The sequence below is a fragment of the Podarcis raffonei genome, chromosome 9 (genome assembly GCF_027172205.1).
Source record: "Podarcis raffonei isolate rPodRaf1 chromosome 9, rPodRaf1.pri, whole genome shotgun sequence".
NCBI classification, from domain to species: domain Eukaryota; kingdom Metazoa; phylum Chordata; class Lepidosauria; order Squamata; family Lacertidae; genus Podarcis; species Podarcis raffonei.
Window position 1 is genome coordinate 26589788 of NC_070610.1, and position 15595 is coordinate 26605382.

Genomic DNA, 15595 nt, shown 5'->3' on the forward strand with positions numbered 1-15595 from the left:
CAACCAGACCCTCCTGCCTGTCTGCACAAGGTGTTTGTGGCAGGTCTGAGGAAGAGAAATCGTGACTGATGCAGAGGAACAGCAGGAGCGGAAGAAGGGGACTGGGAATGGCTGGGAGGGGTCCGCTCTCCCCTCATTCCCCGCAGAGCCTTCAGAGTACAGATTTTGCAAGTTGTGTCTAATGAGATTTGGGCCACCAGAGTAGCAGAGATTGAGTTTCCAGTGTTAATGGGAGATGTGCAGGTCTTTCATTTCTTTTTTTAAACAGACTTAAGTCAAGCTAGAGATCTTGGAAATGAGTCTTAAGTAACAAATCTTAACACGCAGGAAGTCACTCCTGATTCCGAGAGCAGGATTAAGATGGTCTCCTCATGCTCAACCAGAGTACAACACTTCATGCATTTGATGAGCTGGGCTCTAGTCCACAAAACATTATTTATTATTTTTATTTACAGTGGTACCTTGGGTTACATACGCTTCAGGTTACATACGCTTCAGGTTATAGACTCCGCTAACCCAGAAATAGTGCTTCAGGTTAAGAACTTTGCTTCAGGATGAGAACAGAAATGGTGTTCCAGTGGCGTGGCAGCAACAGGAGGTCCCATTAGCTAAAGTGCTGCTTCAGGTTAAGAACAGTTTCAGGTTAAGTACGGACCTCTGGAACGAATTAAGTACTTAACCCAAGGTACCACTGTATTCATTAAAATATTTGTATGCCACAATTTCATTTAAAATATCAAAGCAGGTTACAAGAACCCATACATATATGCAATAAAAAACAGGCAAAACATTTAAACCAGATATCACCCACTGACTAATGTGCGACAATAATTATGTTGGGCTTCACTAGATGAGGAATGTTTATTTAGCATTCATCCTAATTCTCTTGCATAAAATGCGCTGGTTAGACTATGTCCGGTCTATATGGAATATTTGTTTTGATTTGCTTGTGGGGTTTATACATCTTCCCTGAATTCATTCCATACGTTTCAGAATGATTCCCCATCACTTTAACTGCAAAGAGTCCATTTTCTTTAAGTACTTTTTTAAAAAAATGTGCGCTTTGTAGGGTTACCATATTTCAAAAGTGAATATCTGGACACACAAATGTTGTTACAGGTTCCACTTGTAGTCATTCATATATAGAAATATGCTTTTACTGAAACTAGTTTCAGTCTTACTCAGAAAGGTATCAAAACTGCCAGGGTACAACCTATCAACAGGACTTTGGCCCACAGTTGCTTGAAAACTTTAAAAATAGGTCAGTTTCACACCTCTCTATCCATCACAACGGGGAATATGTTTGCAGAAACATGTGGTTGAACTGCAAGCCAATAACTTTCGATTTAGTTAGAAAGCAGAACTCTGACACACATGTAGTCCCAGTGGGAGCTAGAAAAGCGTGGAAATGAATCTCAGAAGTACACCTCCCAAAAAGGATTTTTATTGTATTTTATTTTTGCCTCTGGGTCTTGTGGCTGAAGCTCCAAGAAATGCACCCCAGAAGAAGAGGGGCGGCATTGGGGAGATACATCAGGGTCGGAGGCGGGGCTAGCGTGTCAAGCCCCTCCTCCGAAGGAGCGCTGGGCCCGGGGATTGGTCGGCACTGATTTGCAAAACCCCGCCTGGGGGGGAAGACTCTGGCCAGGCTGCTGGGGCATCGGAGCGCCTCGAAGAGAATCCGCAGAAATATTGTTTCTCTGCCCCGCCTAAGGAAGTGCGCTTGTCGCGCCTGCTCCGCGGATCTTCTGGCTGGCTGAAGCGGTCGGATCGAAGGCAAAGCGGCTGAGGCTTTGGCCCCGCAGCTGATGTCTGGGCTATAATAGAGATCACCCGGGGTTGGGTAGCTTCCCCTGGACTTGACCTGCTCTGCCACCCGCGTTTTGTTGTGGTTCTTGTTGCTCCGAGGAGACATGGAGCTGGCGGCGGGAGTGGGACTGATCCTGGCGCTGTGGGCTGCCGCGGAGCCCGGGCTGGTTGAGGCGGGTAAGAGGAGCGCACGAGTGTGTGTGTGTGTGTGTGTTGTTGTTGTTGTCGTTTATTGTTGGGTTGTTTGGTGGATAACTTAGCCGATCTCCTAGGGGCTCCCCTTCCCCAGGATCCAGGGAATCAGCTCAGCCAAGCTAGATTGGCACAGATCACACTCACACACACCCCACCCGCCGCCTCCCCAGGTGCCGAGGAATTCCCTGGGTTGGGGGAAGAAATAGTCTGCCGTAGGATAGATGAATTTGGCGCGCGCGGGGGGGGGGCGGGCTTTTTGCACAAAGAAAGGTGGAAAGAACCAGCTGGAAACGTAGCCCCTTTCACTGGAACGAAGCCCCACCGAATTCAGCTGCACTTACTTCCGAGTAGCCGTGGCTAGGATTGCTCTGCTGAGCACCGATGTTCCGCGTTGTCTTGCGCAGCACCTGGCGCACGGATCACCAAAATGCGCAGGTGATCTTGGCGACGCGGCACGCGACCCTTCCGCAACATGTTGGCTTCTGGTCATAGAATTGGAAGGGGTCCCGAGGATCGTCTAGTCCAAACACCTGCAATGCAGGAATATGCCGCTGTCCCTGACGCGGGGATCGAACCTGCAACCTTGGCGTTGTCAGCACTGCGCTCTAGCCAACGACGACCAAGGCCCCATTGAATTCAGGACGAGTGATTTCCGAGCAGGCAAGGCTTAGCCTTGTACCGTATGCACCGGCCTGATACAGCTGACCTGAAGCTACTTTGGTTATCCGGATGAGCTGGAGTGGCCCAGCCTTGGGGGCTTTCTCTGTCTCGTTCTCTCCCTCCTCCCCTCCGCATTTCAGCTGAGCAAGGATGTGGCTGGCTGAAGGGCTCAAACTTCTTCTTGGGTCTTTTTTAGCAGCAGGGAGAGAGGCTGAGGTTGGAGAGTAAGGAAGAGAGGATTTAGGGCCCAGGCTCCAAATCTCCTCCTGTCCCTCCAGAAGGATCACCATGGGTTCTCCAAGAATCCCACTTTCAGGTCCATTTCACACAAGTGTCCCCACCCCCAATCCTTTTTTTGTGTAAGGGTTAAAAAAAATTGTAATCTGTGTTTAGATTCGGTGAACCGCCCTGAGACCTGCAGGTATAGGCCAGTATATAAATTCAATAGATAAATAAATCTATTTTAATATTTTAAATAGATTTTAACTTTTCTGGGACAGGAGCCCGCCCTCTTTGTCCTCCCTAAAGTACCACTCACACTGATGGTGCAATATTGACCATGGCACTACGCCATCATTTGCAAATAATGTGCATGTCTGCACATGTTCGTGTTGGTCTGTTAAAAAAAAAACGGACCACAGGGAAGCACTGACAATTACAGGGGCAGGGATGGACATGCATGCAGTCTTCACATCATCCTTAATAATATTAATATTGATGCTGTTATCACAGGGTTGCCAAATTTCAAAAAGTGAAAATCCAGACACAAACGTTGTTGGCAGTTTTTTTGGCTAAGTTGTTGAGCTTTTTCGGGGGAGGAGGGGGCCAAAGTTGGTGAGCTTTATCGTTGTTATTATTATCATCAGTGTGTATGATGTGCTGCTTTTTATACATCTTTTCCCTGGCTCAGAGGTGACATTCATTTTGTGAAATACCCCCTAAAGTCCTTGCCAGTCTTGCTTTACCTAACCCTTTGGGATTATTAACCCATTGACGCTGCAACCAGTGATACCAGTAGTGACACCACTAGGACCGAGGGCGGGGAGCGTGCAAAAGGCAGGGAGCCCATCTGTAGTAGAGCAAACGATGCAATGATAAATGGAGCCGGAACCAACGACAGGATGAGACAATAAATTATAGATTCACCACCATCCATCTCCCATCTTTAGTTCCACAAAGGGCATCACTGAGACTAAGAATGACAGCAACTAAAACTGATGGAATACGCAGAGATGGCGAAACTTACCGGAAGAATAAGTAATCAAGTTGAGAGACTTTTTTTAAAAAAAAACAGAAAATGTGTTGAATATAAGAAGACAAATGGTAAACAATTAAAAGCAATAGCAGGATTGACATAAGCCAAAGCAGTAAGAAATAACTTAGAGGAAGTATAAAGGATACATTTGTGAACAGGTTTGAATTGGTGATGCAGTAAAAAATAGGATATAAAATAAGCAACTGCAGAGAGGGAGGGAAGCCGCAGAAAAGGTAAGGGAATAATTTCTATAGTTGAAACATTGTAAAATGCAAAAATGCAAAATAAAATTTAAGAAGAGACTTAAGGATGAGAATGCTGACAGGTTGTGCCAATCTCTGGGCTGGTAAGAAGGCAGACAGGTGGGGCAGGCTCAGGGCAGGCAGAGGTTTGTGGCACAACACCCCATTTGCCCTAATGGGCCAGTCTCCACTGAGCGCTACATCCTATGGCAGCAAAGTCCATGACAAAGGCACGCATTTGCATGTTCTAAATAAACCATTAGCGCCGTGCACATGCAAAGGTGACAATGGTGTGAGTTAAAAAACAAAAGAGAATGCAACAAGGGAAAAATCCAGCCAAACAGCAGTACACTACCTGGGATAGCTCAGTCGGCAGAGCATGAGACTCATAATTTGAAGATCGTGGGTTCAAGCCCCATGTTGGGTGAAAGATTCCTGCACTGCAAGGGGGGTTGACTATAGAAGACCCTTGTGGTCAGGGCTGGATTTATGGGGCCCTTTATATAGCAGGCAGAGCCCATTACTTACACATAGGAGCCTACACAATACAAAACACTGTTGCTGTATGTAGGTTTTATTTTATTTGTTTTTTATCTTATATTTTGGAAACGTACATCCAGTTTTATCCCCCTTAAATTTGTTGGAGGTCCCCAAGAGAGTGGGGCCCTAAGCTATAGCTTGTTTAGCTTATACATAAATCGGGCACTGCTTGTGGTCCCTTCCAACTCTATGATACCACTGACCAAATGCTAACCCATCAAGGTGGGTTGGCGGAAGGAGATTCTTGGGAGATTTGAACTAATCGTTCGAACTGCAATGAGGTTTGTACAACAACAAAGGAAAGCAGCAGCAAAACAGAAGGACCGTGATTATTTGAAGGAGGTCCCCAGGACACAGCTTCTGTGGCCATAGGTAGATTGAGGTCTACCAAGTGGCATCTAGTTTTATGTTGTTGGTGCTAATGATGAGGTGGTGAGCATCGCAGGTAAGGAGCAAACCACTCGTGCTGCTAATGGTCTGAAGGGCTAAAGGCAGTGGCAAACCTCGGCTCCTCAAATTTCAGTGACACCTTGTGCAACACCAAAATCTAGCACCCCTGCCTCTCACCTTCCTTAGGGTGTCATAGTTGTGGTGTCTGCTGCAAAGCCCCAAGAGTTCAGCACTTGGTGCGAACCGACCAATCACGCTCCCCTTGATCTGCCTTTGCTAAAGGACTCTTTTGGCTTGCTTATGGTGCTTTCTTATTGAAAGCTGGATAACTGGAGTGTTATTGTTGCAGTGCTGTTCTATGTGCTGCATAAAGTATGGTATGTGCTGTGCATTAAATAGGTGCTTTCTCATATTGGTGAGCAGAGTATCACAGCTCTGGGAATATCAGCCTCCTGATTTTCCCATTAAGCCTGCTTTAAGAAGTTAAGAAAAGACCTACAGAATCATACCAAAGGTCTATCTAGTCCAGGCTTCTGTTTCACACAGGAACCGATCAGATGCCTTTCAGAAGGCCACAAGCAAAACCATTGGGTCTCTCCTCATGGTTATTCACCAGTGACTGGTATTCAGAGCAAGATCAGAAAGGAAGAGCTAGACTTCTTGACTATTTTGAACAACGTTAGGTTTCATATAATTTACTTTTTCTTTTCAAAATCCCCCTCCCCTCCCCCTCCTCCCACACCCATTATTGCTTGTTTGGCTTTCATTGGTGATATCCAACTGGGAAGATACCGGTAAATCTATGCTTGGCACCATTTCTATCTTCTCTGAGCTTTTGTGATCCACATAAATATATGAATTTGGCAGGTTTGCTCCAAGGATACCTGAGATGAGGGATACACTTTGTGCACAATCTTAGCAAATGTTTTGTGGATATCGATGCCAGATAGCAGTGCAGAGTCCTATGCCTGTTTACTCAGAAGTAAATCACAGTAAGTGGGCCTAGGGCTGCAGCTGTACAGTTCTTGCTGGATGGCTGCTGAGTTTTAGGGATCAGTGAAACAACAATTAAATAGTTAAGAAGATAGATGTAGTTTCAGCAGTCGCAATAAAATGGCTTGGAGAAGAGAAATCCAAGCAGATTTCACCACAGAGCAGATGATTTAGAATTACTGTTTATTAATATATTTACTTTAATGCTAGCAAAAAATAAGCAAATATGAGAGAAGTAATTTCATATTAATAATAAATTTAGGATGAAAGGACAATGTGAAGTTGCAATTCTAGCTGTACACTTACCTGGGAGTAAGTCTTTTTGAACTTAGTGCTACTTTTTCTGTGTAGACATGCTAACAATCCTATAGATGTTTTCTAGCGTTCATTTTCCCCTTTGAGCCAGTGGCTGCCAAAACAGAATGTAAAATCTGTCTGAGTGACATACATGCAGATAAAAAGCAACTCATGAATGAAATATTCTGCTGTAGCCTAATAATTATAGAATAATGGTTTGCCAATGGACCTTATGACATTCCATTTTGTCTTTGAATTACAGTCTTTCATAGCAGCATATTTACATTGCATTTTTTCCTTCCTCTCCCTGTATTTGAGTTTTTCTTTGGTATTGCTCATGGAACAGAGTTCCTGTTTCAAGTGACATATCAGATATGAATTACTAAAAGCATCGTTTTGGAATCTCAAGCGTATTTAGAAACCAGGGCTTCTGTTCTGGAAAGCCGTATTCTCGACTTCCATATGTATGAATGTGACTTCCATTATAGGAAGCTGTCTCATCCCTGAGTCAGAAAATTGGCCCGCCTAACTCAACATTGTCTACAATGACTGGCTCACCAGAGACTCAGGCTTTCCTGGACCTACTTAGAGATGTTGAGAATTGAACTGGAGCAAATGAGGTCCTTGACCACTGAGCCATGGCCAGCATTGAACTATGGATGCACTTTCATTCCTGTGGGTCACTAATCTGGCTTGCTGGACTTTGCCATTGCCATGAGAGCTGACTGCGTGCCCTAGAATGTGCCCAGTTATTTTCCACTTTATTGAATATTGTGGGAGAAGGATCAATAGTTGCCTTTTAAAAAAAGCTTGCCTGCCATTCCATTGAGGGGGCATCATTTGAAAACCACTTGTTAACCCACACAATTAGTGCAACGAATGCTTGGAACATCTTACCTAAATGCTTAGAACATCTTCCCTGAAATGGGTCTTGTAGTAAGGTTGCCATATTTCCCAGACATAGCAGAAATACGACATTCGGAACCAGTGACTGGGTGAAAATTGCTTCAGTGTGTGGGAAAATCCAGACATATGGCAACACATGTCGGAATTCTAGCTCAAAAAATGTCATTTGTTTTAGAGTTTTTGCAAAAAAAATAAAAGGAAAAAAGCTCAACTTTTGTGTATGGATTTTCACTTTTTGAAAGATGGCAACCCTATTTTATAGGAACAGATGAATTTTAAGCTCCGTGTAATTCTCAGCTCTTGGGTAGCAAAAGAAGCATCCTCTAAAAATCTGAGCAATAGGATTAAGTTAACTTCGAGAGGAGTTACTACAGCTTCCATCAACTTCTGTTCTGGTCTGCAACCCCTACCAGCCCCCTGCCCATGCTAGCTGGGGCTGATAGGAGTTGCAATCCAAACCACATTCATATACAGTGGTACCTTGGGTTACATATGCTTCAGGTTACATACGCTTCAGGTTACAGACTCCACTAACCCAGAAATAGTGCTTCAGGTTAAGAACTTTGCTTCAGGATGAGAACAGAAATCATGCTCCGGCAGCGCGGCAGCAACAGGAGGCCCCATTAGCTAAAGTGGTGCTTCAGGTTAAGAACAGTTTCAGGTTAAGTATGGACCTCCGGAATGAATTAAGTACTTAACCTGAGGTACCACTGTATGTTCATCTTCACATACACAAACTTTGCTGTTCATAGCTGCAGTGGGATCAGCCAGCTATTTTGCACACCAGACTCTCCCAGTTTAAAGACCCCTTCTTTAAGTCAGTAGTCTAATGCTTATATTGATGTGTTCCTCAGAATAATGTCGAATGAGGCTAATTAATTGGAAGCACTGGCAAATGATGAATTTATAATTAATTGGTTGTTGTTGTTTTTTAAAAGTAAGAAAAGAATCAAGTTGTTCCTGAGAGAATGAGATCATCATGTAGAGTCAAGTTCACTTCGTTTCAATGCCCCACATCCTTTAGTTAGACCTTGAAGTTAGCGGTGCAACAAAACAGGAACTCCACCCTTGCTGTATGAATTGCAGAGCTGAGTTGCTAGCCTCTGACCATCTGCCCATTCTTCCTGTTATGACAGAGCTCATGAATTTCTGTATGATGTGTGAAATCCTTCCTAATTTAACTCTTCAAATGCACAACCCCTATCCCATTGACCTGCGTGGATCAGGCATGGGCGCAGAATTTTCATACGAGTGAGTTATGTATGATACATATAATCACATTTTTGTTGAGTGTGTGTAATTTGGCACGTTCTTTGGTCTGGGACTGGGGCAACCCACTCAGATGGGCAGGGTACAAATAATAAAATTGTTACTTTTATTGTTGTTATTTTGCAGGCTCATCTGTTTCATTGGATCCACCATCCCTTAGCATCCAAAAATCTGTTATTACTGTAACAGCCAATGATACGCTACAAATTAATTGCAGGTAAGGCTGGGGCATCACATTAATGGTTGTGTTTATAAAGTGTGTGTTCTTCTGAATCACTTTCCCCCCTTTTTACTGTGACTTTCTTTGCTATCTTTCCATAATAGATGATAACCAAACGAGAAACATGTAAACAAGGAACCAAGGAAAATCCAAGTGTGTCTAAGCATTCCTGGTTCACCTGTTTAAAGCTTTAGGGCAGAGGTGGGGAACGAGAGGCCTTGGGGCTACATGTAGCCCTCTAGGCATCTCCTTGCAGGCTCTTGAGATTCTCACTTAGCCACACCCTTCCTTGGCCCTGATCTACCCCTTCCTTGAGCACTTTTGCGTGGCTGGAATGTGTCTTTTAACTGATAATGTCTCTTGCTGATCCCCATATTGAGTAGGTCAACACAGCTCCCTGCAGTTTTGGACTCTTCTTTAGGGTGCATGACTATGGACTCCCCTTGGGGGCATTGCTATGGGGTCTGCCATGATCAACTCCTGCATCATGTCAGAGTTTACCATTACTCATACCTCTCATTTTTTCCACCTTAGTGGTGAAAGAGCTTTGGAATGGCTTTGGCCTAACAACCAGACCAGTGCTGAAAACCGAGTGACGGTGACAGACTGTATAGACAATGTCTACTGTAAGATGCTCACTCTTACAAAAGTAACAGGCAATGACACGGGAGCCTACAAGTGCCTTTACCAAGACAACCATACAATGTCAAGTGTGTATGTTTATGTACAAGGTAGGTGCTGACCGGAGTGGTGTTTTCCCCCCTATTTAACTGTTTGGGAAATTGAAGATTAAAGCTGCAGTTCTATACCTTTGCTTGTCCTGTTGGAGAAATGGGACTTAGATCTGAGTAAACATGCATAAAGTTTTAAGGGGCTTCATAGAGCCTCACATACCCACACTCTCTTGTGAGCAAAGAAACTTATTTGTTGACCCTGGCATTTCCTATAGAGAGGACTACAGCTTCCATTCTCAAGGCAGACAATGGGTGCTTGGGGCTTTCTATATTTATGTTTATAATTGATGACAATAGAACTGTAGAGTTGGAAGGAGATCATCTAGTCCAATGCCCTGCAAGGCAGAAATAGGCAGCCATCCCATACAGGGACCAAACCTTGGTGGTCTCAGCACCACACTCTAACCATCTGAGCTATCGAGGCTAAATTTATTAAAAGTTTCTATATATTAAAATAATACCAAGATGGTGTACAATAAAACCACTCAGTAGAAAGCAACAATTCAAAAACGATTCCATACCCAATAAAAACAATTCAATAAAACCTACATATCCCAATCGCAGGAATTATTCGGTATCAAAATTAATTGTTTCCTTGGTGCTTGTAATCAGCAGTTAACACGGTAAGCTGGAAGAGCGGTAGCCGACCAAAATACTGAGGTTGGGTTCAGCAGCAGGGGGTAAACATTCTGGACCTGAAGGCTGCACCACCGGGTGGTAGATGTGGCCAAATCCACAGCATGTGTGCTGCTGCAAAAGCCACACACATCACATGCACACACCAGAGCACGCAAACATGCTGGTGTCTGCATCAACCACACATGGACATAGGCCAGACACAAGGCCTACCTAGGAGTTGGTGCAGGCCCAGTGGGGCACAAAAATCACGCCTCTCCACTCTGGCTCAGCTCCTCTGGCAAGAGAGCAAGGACGCCTCTGGCCAGACAGGATGTAGATCACTCTTTCTCCCATCCTCGGATCAATCATCCGGTTAGCAGGGGAATGAGGTAATCTCAGTCCTAATCATTGTGTTCAGCCGGGCAGAGAGTGCTATGATCAGGATACAGATTTGTTGGGGGTTCCACCTGCCATTAGCTCCCCTGTATTAGAACTCCAACCTCCTAACACGGAATCACTCGTTTGCACTGTTGTATATCATTTTGCTTTTAAAATTAAGAAGTATTTGCAAACTGGTTGTACTGTATTTATCTGATCCCCACCCCCACCCCCTACCCCCTGCAGATGTTACAGACCTTCCCGATGGCCAGTCTCCGTTTGTGACTTCTGTTAGTGATCAGATTGGTGTGGTATATTTAACTGGAAACAAAACTGTGGTGGTACCGTGCCTTGGCTCCACGTCAAATCTGAACGTATCTCTGTATGCGGTAAGACAAAGGAATTGCTGCCTTTTGTCCATTATTTTAGTAGTTCTCACTCATGGCATCTTGAAGGGTACCAGAGCCATTACCATCCTCCCATTGATGCTGAGCTCATTGGAGTGGGGATGGAGTAGGGCAAGGAGGCAGTAGCCCCTTCCTCCTTGACCTGTCCCATCCTTGTTCCAACAAATGCAGTGCTGCCACCAGAAAAGCATCTGCTGTCCCCATGACTAATTGCTACCAACACCTTCACACTTTCTTTACATTTGGAGGAGGGGTTGATGGCAAGAGACTGTGTTGGCGGGGTGGATGAGAATGTGGTGGACAACTTGGACATCCTTTCAATCCTCTGAGACAGTTTAACCGATTGATATATCCTGGTGTCCATGCAGAAGTACCCGGAGAAAATATTTGTTCCTGATGGCAAATCGATTACATGGGACAGTCAGAAAGGCTTCACTATTCCCACCAACTTGATCAACGACGTGAGCATGGTCTACTGCAAAGCGAAGATAGATGGCAAAAGTTACCAATCTGTGATGTACATTGTGGTAGTTGTAGGTAAGCCATTCTGTGGCCATCTTATTTGTTACTTACATTTTGTTTAGCTTAATGGAAGGGGGTTCAGCAGAACAGCATGAAGTTGTGTTGCTTAACGTAACCATCATCTTTCTAAAACTAAAATGGTATGGATTTCAACTAACGTGGGTGTCCGATACTGTCTGGGTGAGAGTCAGAGGAAGAAACATGTCAGGGTACTGCCATCGGAACAGGCTAGGGAAGCAGAGGGGCAGTTGGATTACAGGGAACCTCTGAAAATCTTGCGAAGCACTTCCTCTTCCTGTGTGTGAGGAAAGCCACACCTCCAGTGGGGAAGAGAGGAAAGGACCAGAGGATGCTGCTGGGAGATTCAGCACCGCTCCTGGCCAAGCCGGCCAGGAGGGAAGCACGTCCCTTCCGTCGCCCACCCTGCACAGAGGTGTAAAATGCAAAAAAGGAAGGAAAAGCTGGAGGTGACGAAGCTCTTATGTTGGGGGTGGTCCTGGAAACAACCACTCCCGGATTCTGCTGGTGATTGAGGCAGACATGAACTTGTGGCTCTGCACTGAAAATAGTGCTGCACCAAAATAAAACCTGTAAAAGACAGGTCGGAGTCCCAACTGATTACTCATGAGCAACCACCACTGCCATCTGACTAAACCCAACCAGTGGTGTGCAGTCAGTGGACTAGGCTAGTCCACTAAATGTTCCTCTGGCACCTCATTCCCAAAGCTTGGGAAACTTCTGCCCAGTTTAGGGAGGGAGGTGCAATGCTCACACGTGAAACATTCCCCGCCCCATCACCCTCTCAAGCTGGCGCCTCTAGCCCTAACTATTCCCCTACGAAAATTTCACTGCATATCGCTGAATCCAACCACATTCCTTAAATTAATGTGAAAACCAGCAGAGGAGAATCTCTGGTCTGCCAGGCTTTCCCATTTGGATGAGGCTGTTTTTCCCCAAGCGATGACCACCTGCTGTACGCCTGAGGATCAGCTGTCAGGGCTTGCAAAGGCCTAGGCACTGTTTGAGTGCCTCACTTGTAGTTCTATATATCATTTAATGTGTCAACATGAATAGAAGTTATTAATGTTGCAGTTGTTGTATAAGGGATTATGTATTATGTTGTATAAGGGAATGTAATTGAAATTAATAAGATTTTGGAACGCAGAAATAAAGAAAATATTCAAACCATTAATTCAGTATTTGAGTAATTGGTATTAGTAATTGTATTATAATTTGGTACTGTTATAATGAGGCTATTATTGGATGGTAATTGAAAATTAATAAAAATTATTATCAAAGCAAAAACCTATGCACTCTGTTTTGCAAGTGCAAGTGCACATGGTTTAAAACCATGGAGGCAAAAATGAGTTCCTGGTGTAATTATGACTCCAGGTGTGACTCCAGGTGTGTGGCAGGTGGGCAGAGCGGTAGCTTTGGGAAGTGAGCCATTTTATAGCTGATTATTTTCATTGGATTTGTTGGGTTATATCAAACTTACCATACTCAAAGAAGACCCACTGAAACAAACTTAGTCAAATGCATTTATTTCAGTGTGTCCTCTCTGAGTGTAACTGAAAATATTCATCAGTAAGATCAATCCACACCCCAAACCCCCTCATTTATCTGAAATTTCACTGTTTTGGTTGCCTCCAAGAATGGAGACAATTTTACTATGTGGCTTTGGTTCAACTTGTTATTCCTTCATTTCCCCCTTTTCTACTCAGGATATAAAATTCATGACCTTATTATGAGCCCTCCTCACCAGGTAGAGCTGGCTGCAGGGGAGAAGTTAACGCTAAACTGCACCGCAAGGACCGAGCTGAACGTGGCAATTGTGTTTGAATGGGCCTACCCATCAAGCAAGATGACAGCAAGCAAGGTAACTTCCCTTTAAAGATGGAACTCGTGGATTGAAGCCCAAAGGGTTGTCGGTTCTTTGCGTTGTTGCTGCCTAGCTCTCAGAAATGCATGGATAACAATGATACGCTTGGGCTCATTAGAGTGCCCAACTTTGGGATGATTTGTGTGTAACTTAGCGGCAGTCACTGAAGCATTTTCTAGTAGGAATTGCCTTAGGATTGTGGTGGGAGGAATGACTGCCCTCCTCAATGGAAGCTGCGGAGCACCTCAGCTAGCCCCATGCAAGTGTGCAGTTGGTAAAAGGCTAGCTGCTCTGTTGACATCAGCAGTCTGCACCCATGCCAGAGTCAGCTAGACAGTCGGCAACCACCACACACACATACAGGGATGACTGATTCACGTCCTTCCTCCATTGCTGCCTTCTCAGGGGCACCAGTAATGCTAGGAATTCCTTTCCTTCCTGAGGGTAGCCAATAATTCCTACTAACATAGTGCTCCATCATAGTGCTGGAGAAGATATATTCAGAAAAGCACATGGTGCTAAGAATAAGGGCAACCAAATGCAAAAGAGGACATGTTTCATACAGTGGTACCTCGGGTTACATACGCTTCAGGTTACATACGCTTCAGGTTACAGACTCCGCTAACCCAGAAATAGTGCTTCAGGTTAAGAACTTTGCTTCAGGATGAGAACAGAAATCGTGCTCCGGCGGCGCGGCAGTAGCAGGAGGCCCCATTAGCTATAGTGGTGCTTCAGGTTAAGAACAGTTTCAGGTTAAGTACGGACCTCCGGAACGAATTAAGTACTTAACCCGAGGTACCACTGTAGTTGTTTAATAGCTGTTGAGGCAATTTTCCCCGCCACAAGTGCAGATGTTCAAACATAGGACCTTCTGCAGAAATCTGATCTTCCTTCACAGTTGTCAAATGGTGGTAGCAGTAAGTTCACAAAAGTTACTGGTGTTGCCAATCCACCTGGATATGCATTTCCAATATAAATCATGAGTAGCATGCCAACAGGAAACCCATTTTTATCCAGATTGCAAAAGCTTCCGTACCTACTCCCCTGGGAACAATCTTTGTTCACCCGGGTGAGTAGCTGTTTACAGATCTGTCTATAAAGGCACAGGAGCCCTGTCGTCCACCCCATCTGTTCAACGTAGAAAAAAGTCCCCTACATTTTGTGTTACATGGGTGAGAGGAGGCTAAAGAGGTGATGTTGAAATCAATCCCTTTGAACTCCGTTACAGAAAAGCCATGTTGTAATCAGGGATGCAAAGACTTCATCTGGTAGCGAAGGGAAGAAGACGTTTGTGAGCACTCTCACCATAGACCACGTGACCGTAAATGATGGCGGTCAATACAGCTGCACCGCCTCCAGCAGCAGTATGACTAAGGAAAACAGTGTTTATGTCATCGTCCACGGTAAGGCATCCCCCTGGATTTGATACTTGTGCAAAGAAGATTCTGAGGGAGAAGAGACTCTGATTTAAATAAACCACTAGTAAAATCAAGACCAGTAAAAAATGACATGTTGGGGTGGCAACACTCGCCTGATCTCTAGCTGGTTGAGTCGCTGCTGGCAGGTAGAAGAGGAGGGGATGAGTTGACAGCAAGGTCGATGCGGTGCAAACACGTTGGCGGGAGCACCAGATTGGCTCTGCTGGCGTGTTTGCGCTGTGCTGAACTTGCTAGCCTCCCCTTCTACCTCTTGTAAACAGTAGGTCACACAGCTGACCTGAGGTGAGCAGGACCACTATGCTGATTGAGATAGCTATTAAACCAAAGTCCAAGGATTTCCTCAATCTTTTATAATTACGGGCTTTGTTTTTGGAGGAGAATGAGCTGGAAACAAGGGAGATGTAAAGTACAATCCTATAGGCTCAGCATGGAGAACCCCTGTCCACCGAGTCAAGTTAGTCCACCAGACCATCCCACAGCCATGCACACCTAATGTTTGGCAGGCAAGGCCATAGTTGCAAAGGAACAATCGGGTCGTTTTCCAATTGAAGCCAATCCCTGTTTATTCACCTTTACTCAGCCAACTATTGTTTTCACCGCTGCCATGCATGGTTGAAATGAACAGGAGAAGCAGACCCAAATTTCTGGACGATACTGAGGGTTGTATTTAATAAAGATCAGAATAGCTCTATTAAAATTAATGGGCCTCGGTTAGCTCTGCCATTGAATTTAAGTGGACTTTTTTGAGTAAGATTGAGTAAGGAAATGCATGCTGTGATGTCATGGCACTCCCCCGTGGCTGCCAATGATGCAGAGCAGGTGTTGAGAAAGGTATAGTA

The 15595-nt window shown here is 44.7% G+C and overlaps 1 protein-coding gene across 1 annotated transcript in view; it reads left to right on the plus strand.

The window, feature by feature from the left end:
• Positions 1-1639: 1639 nt before the first annotated feature.
• The window catches only part of KDR (kinase insert domain receptor), a 47588-nt gene continuing 33632 nt past the window's right edge, over positions 1640-15595 (plus strand). Inside the window, exons 1-7 of the mRNA XM_053402338.1 lie at positions 1640-1986; positions 8683-8773; positions 9311-9507; positions 10753-10895; positions 11282-11450; positions 13160-13314; positions 14546-14720. Coding sequence (XP_053258313.1) covers positions 1914-1986; positions 8683-8773; positions 9311-9507; positions 10753-10895; positions 11282-11450; positions 13160-13314; positions 14546-14720 — 1003 coding nt within the window. The 5' untranslated portion in view covers positions 1640-1913. The remainder of the gene's footprint in view (positions 1987-8682; positions 8774-9310; positions 9508-10752; positions 10896-11281; positions 11451-13159; positions 13315-14545; positions 14721-15595) is intronic.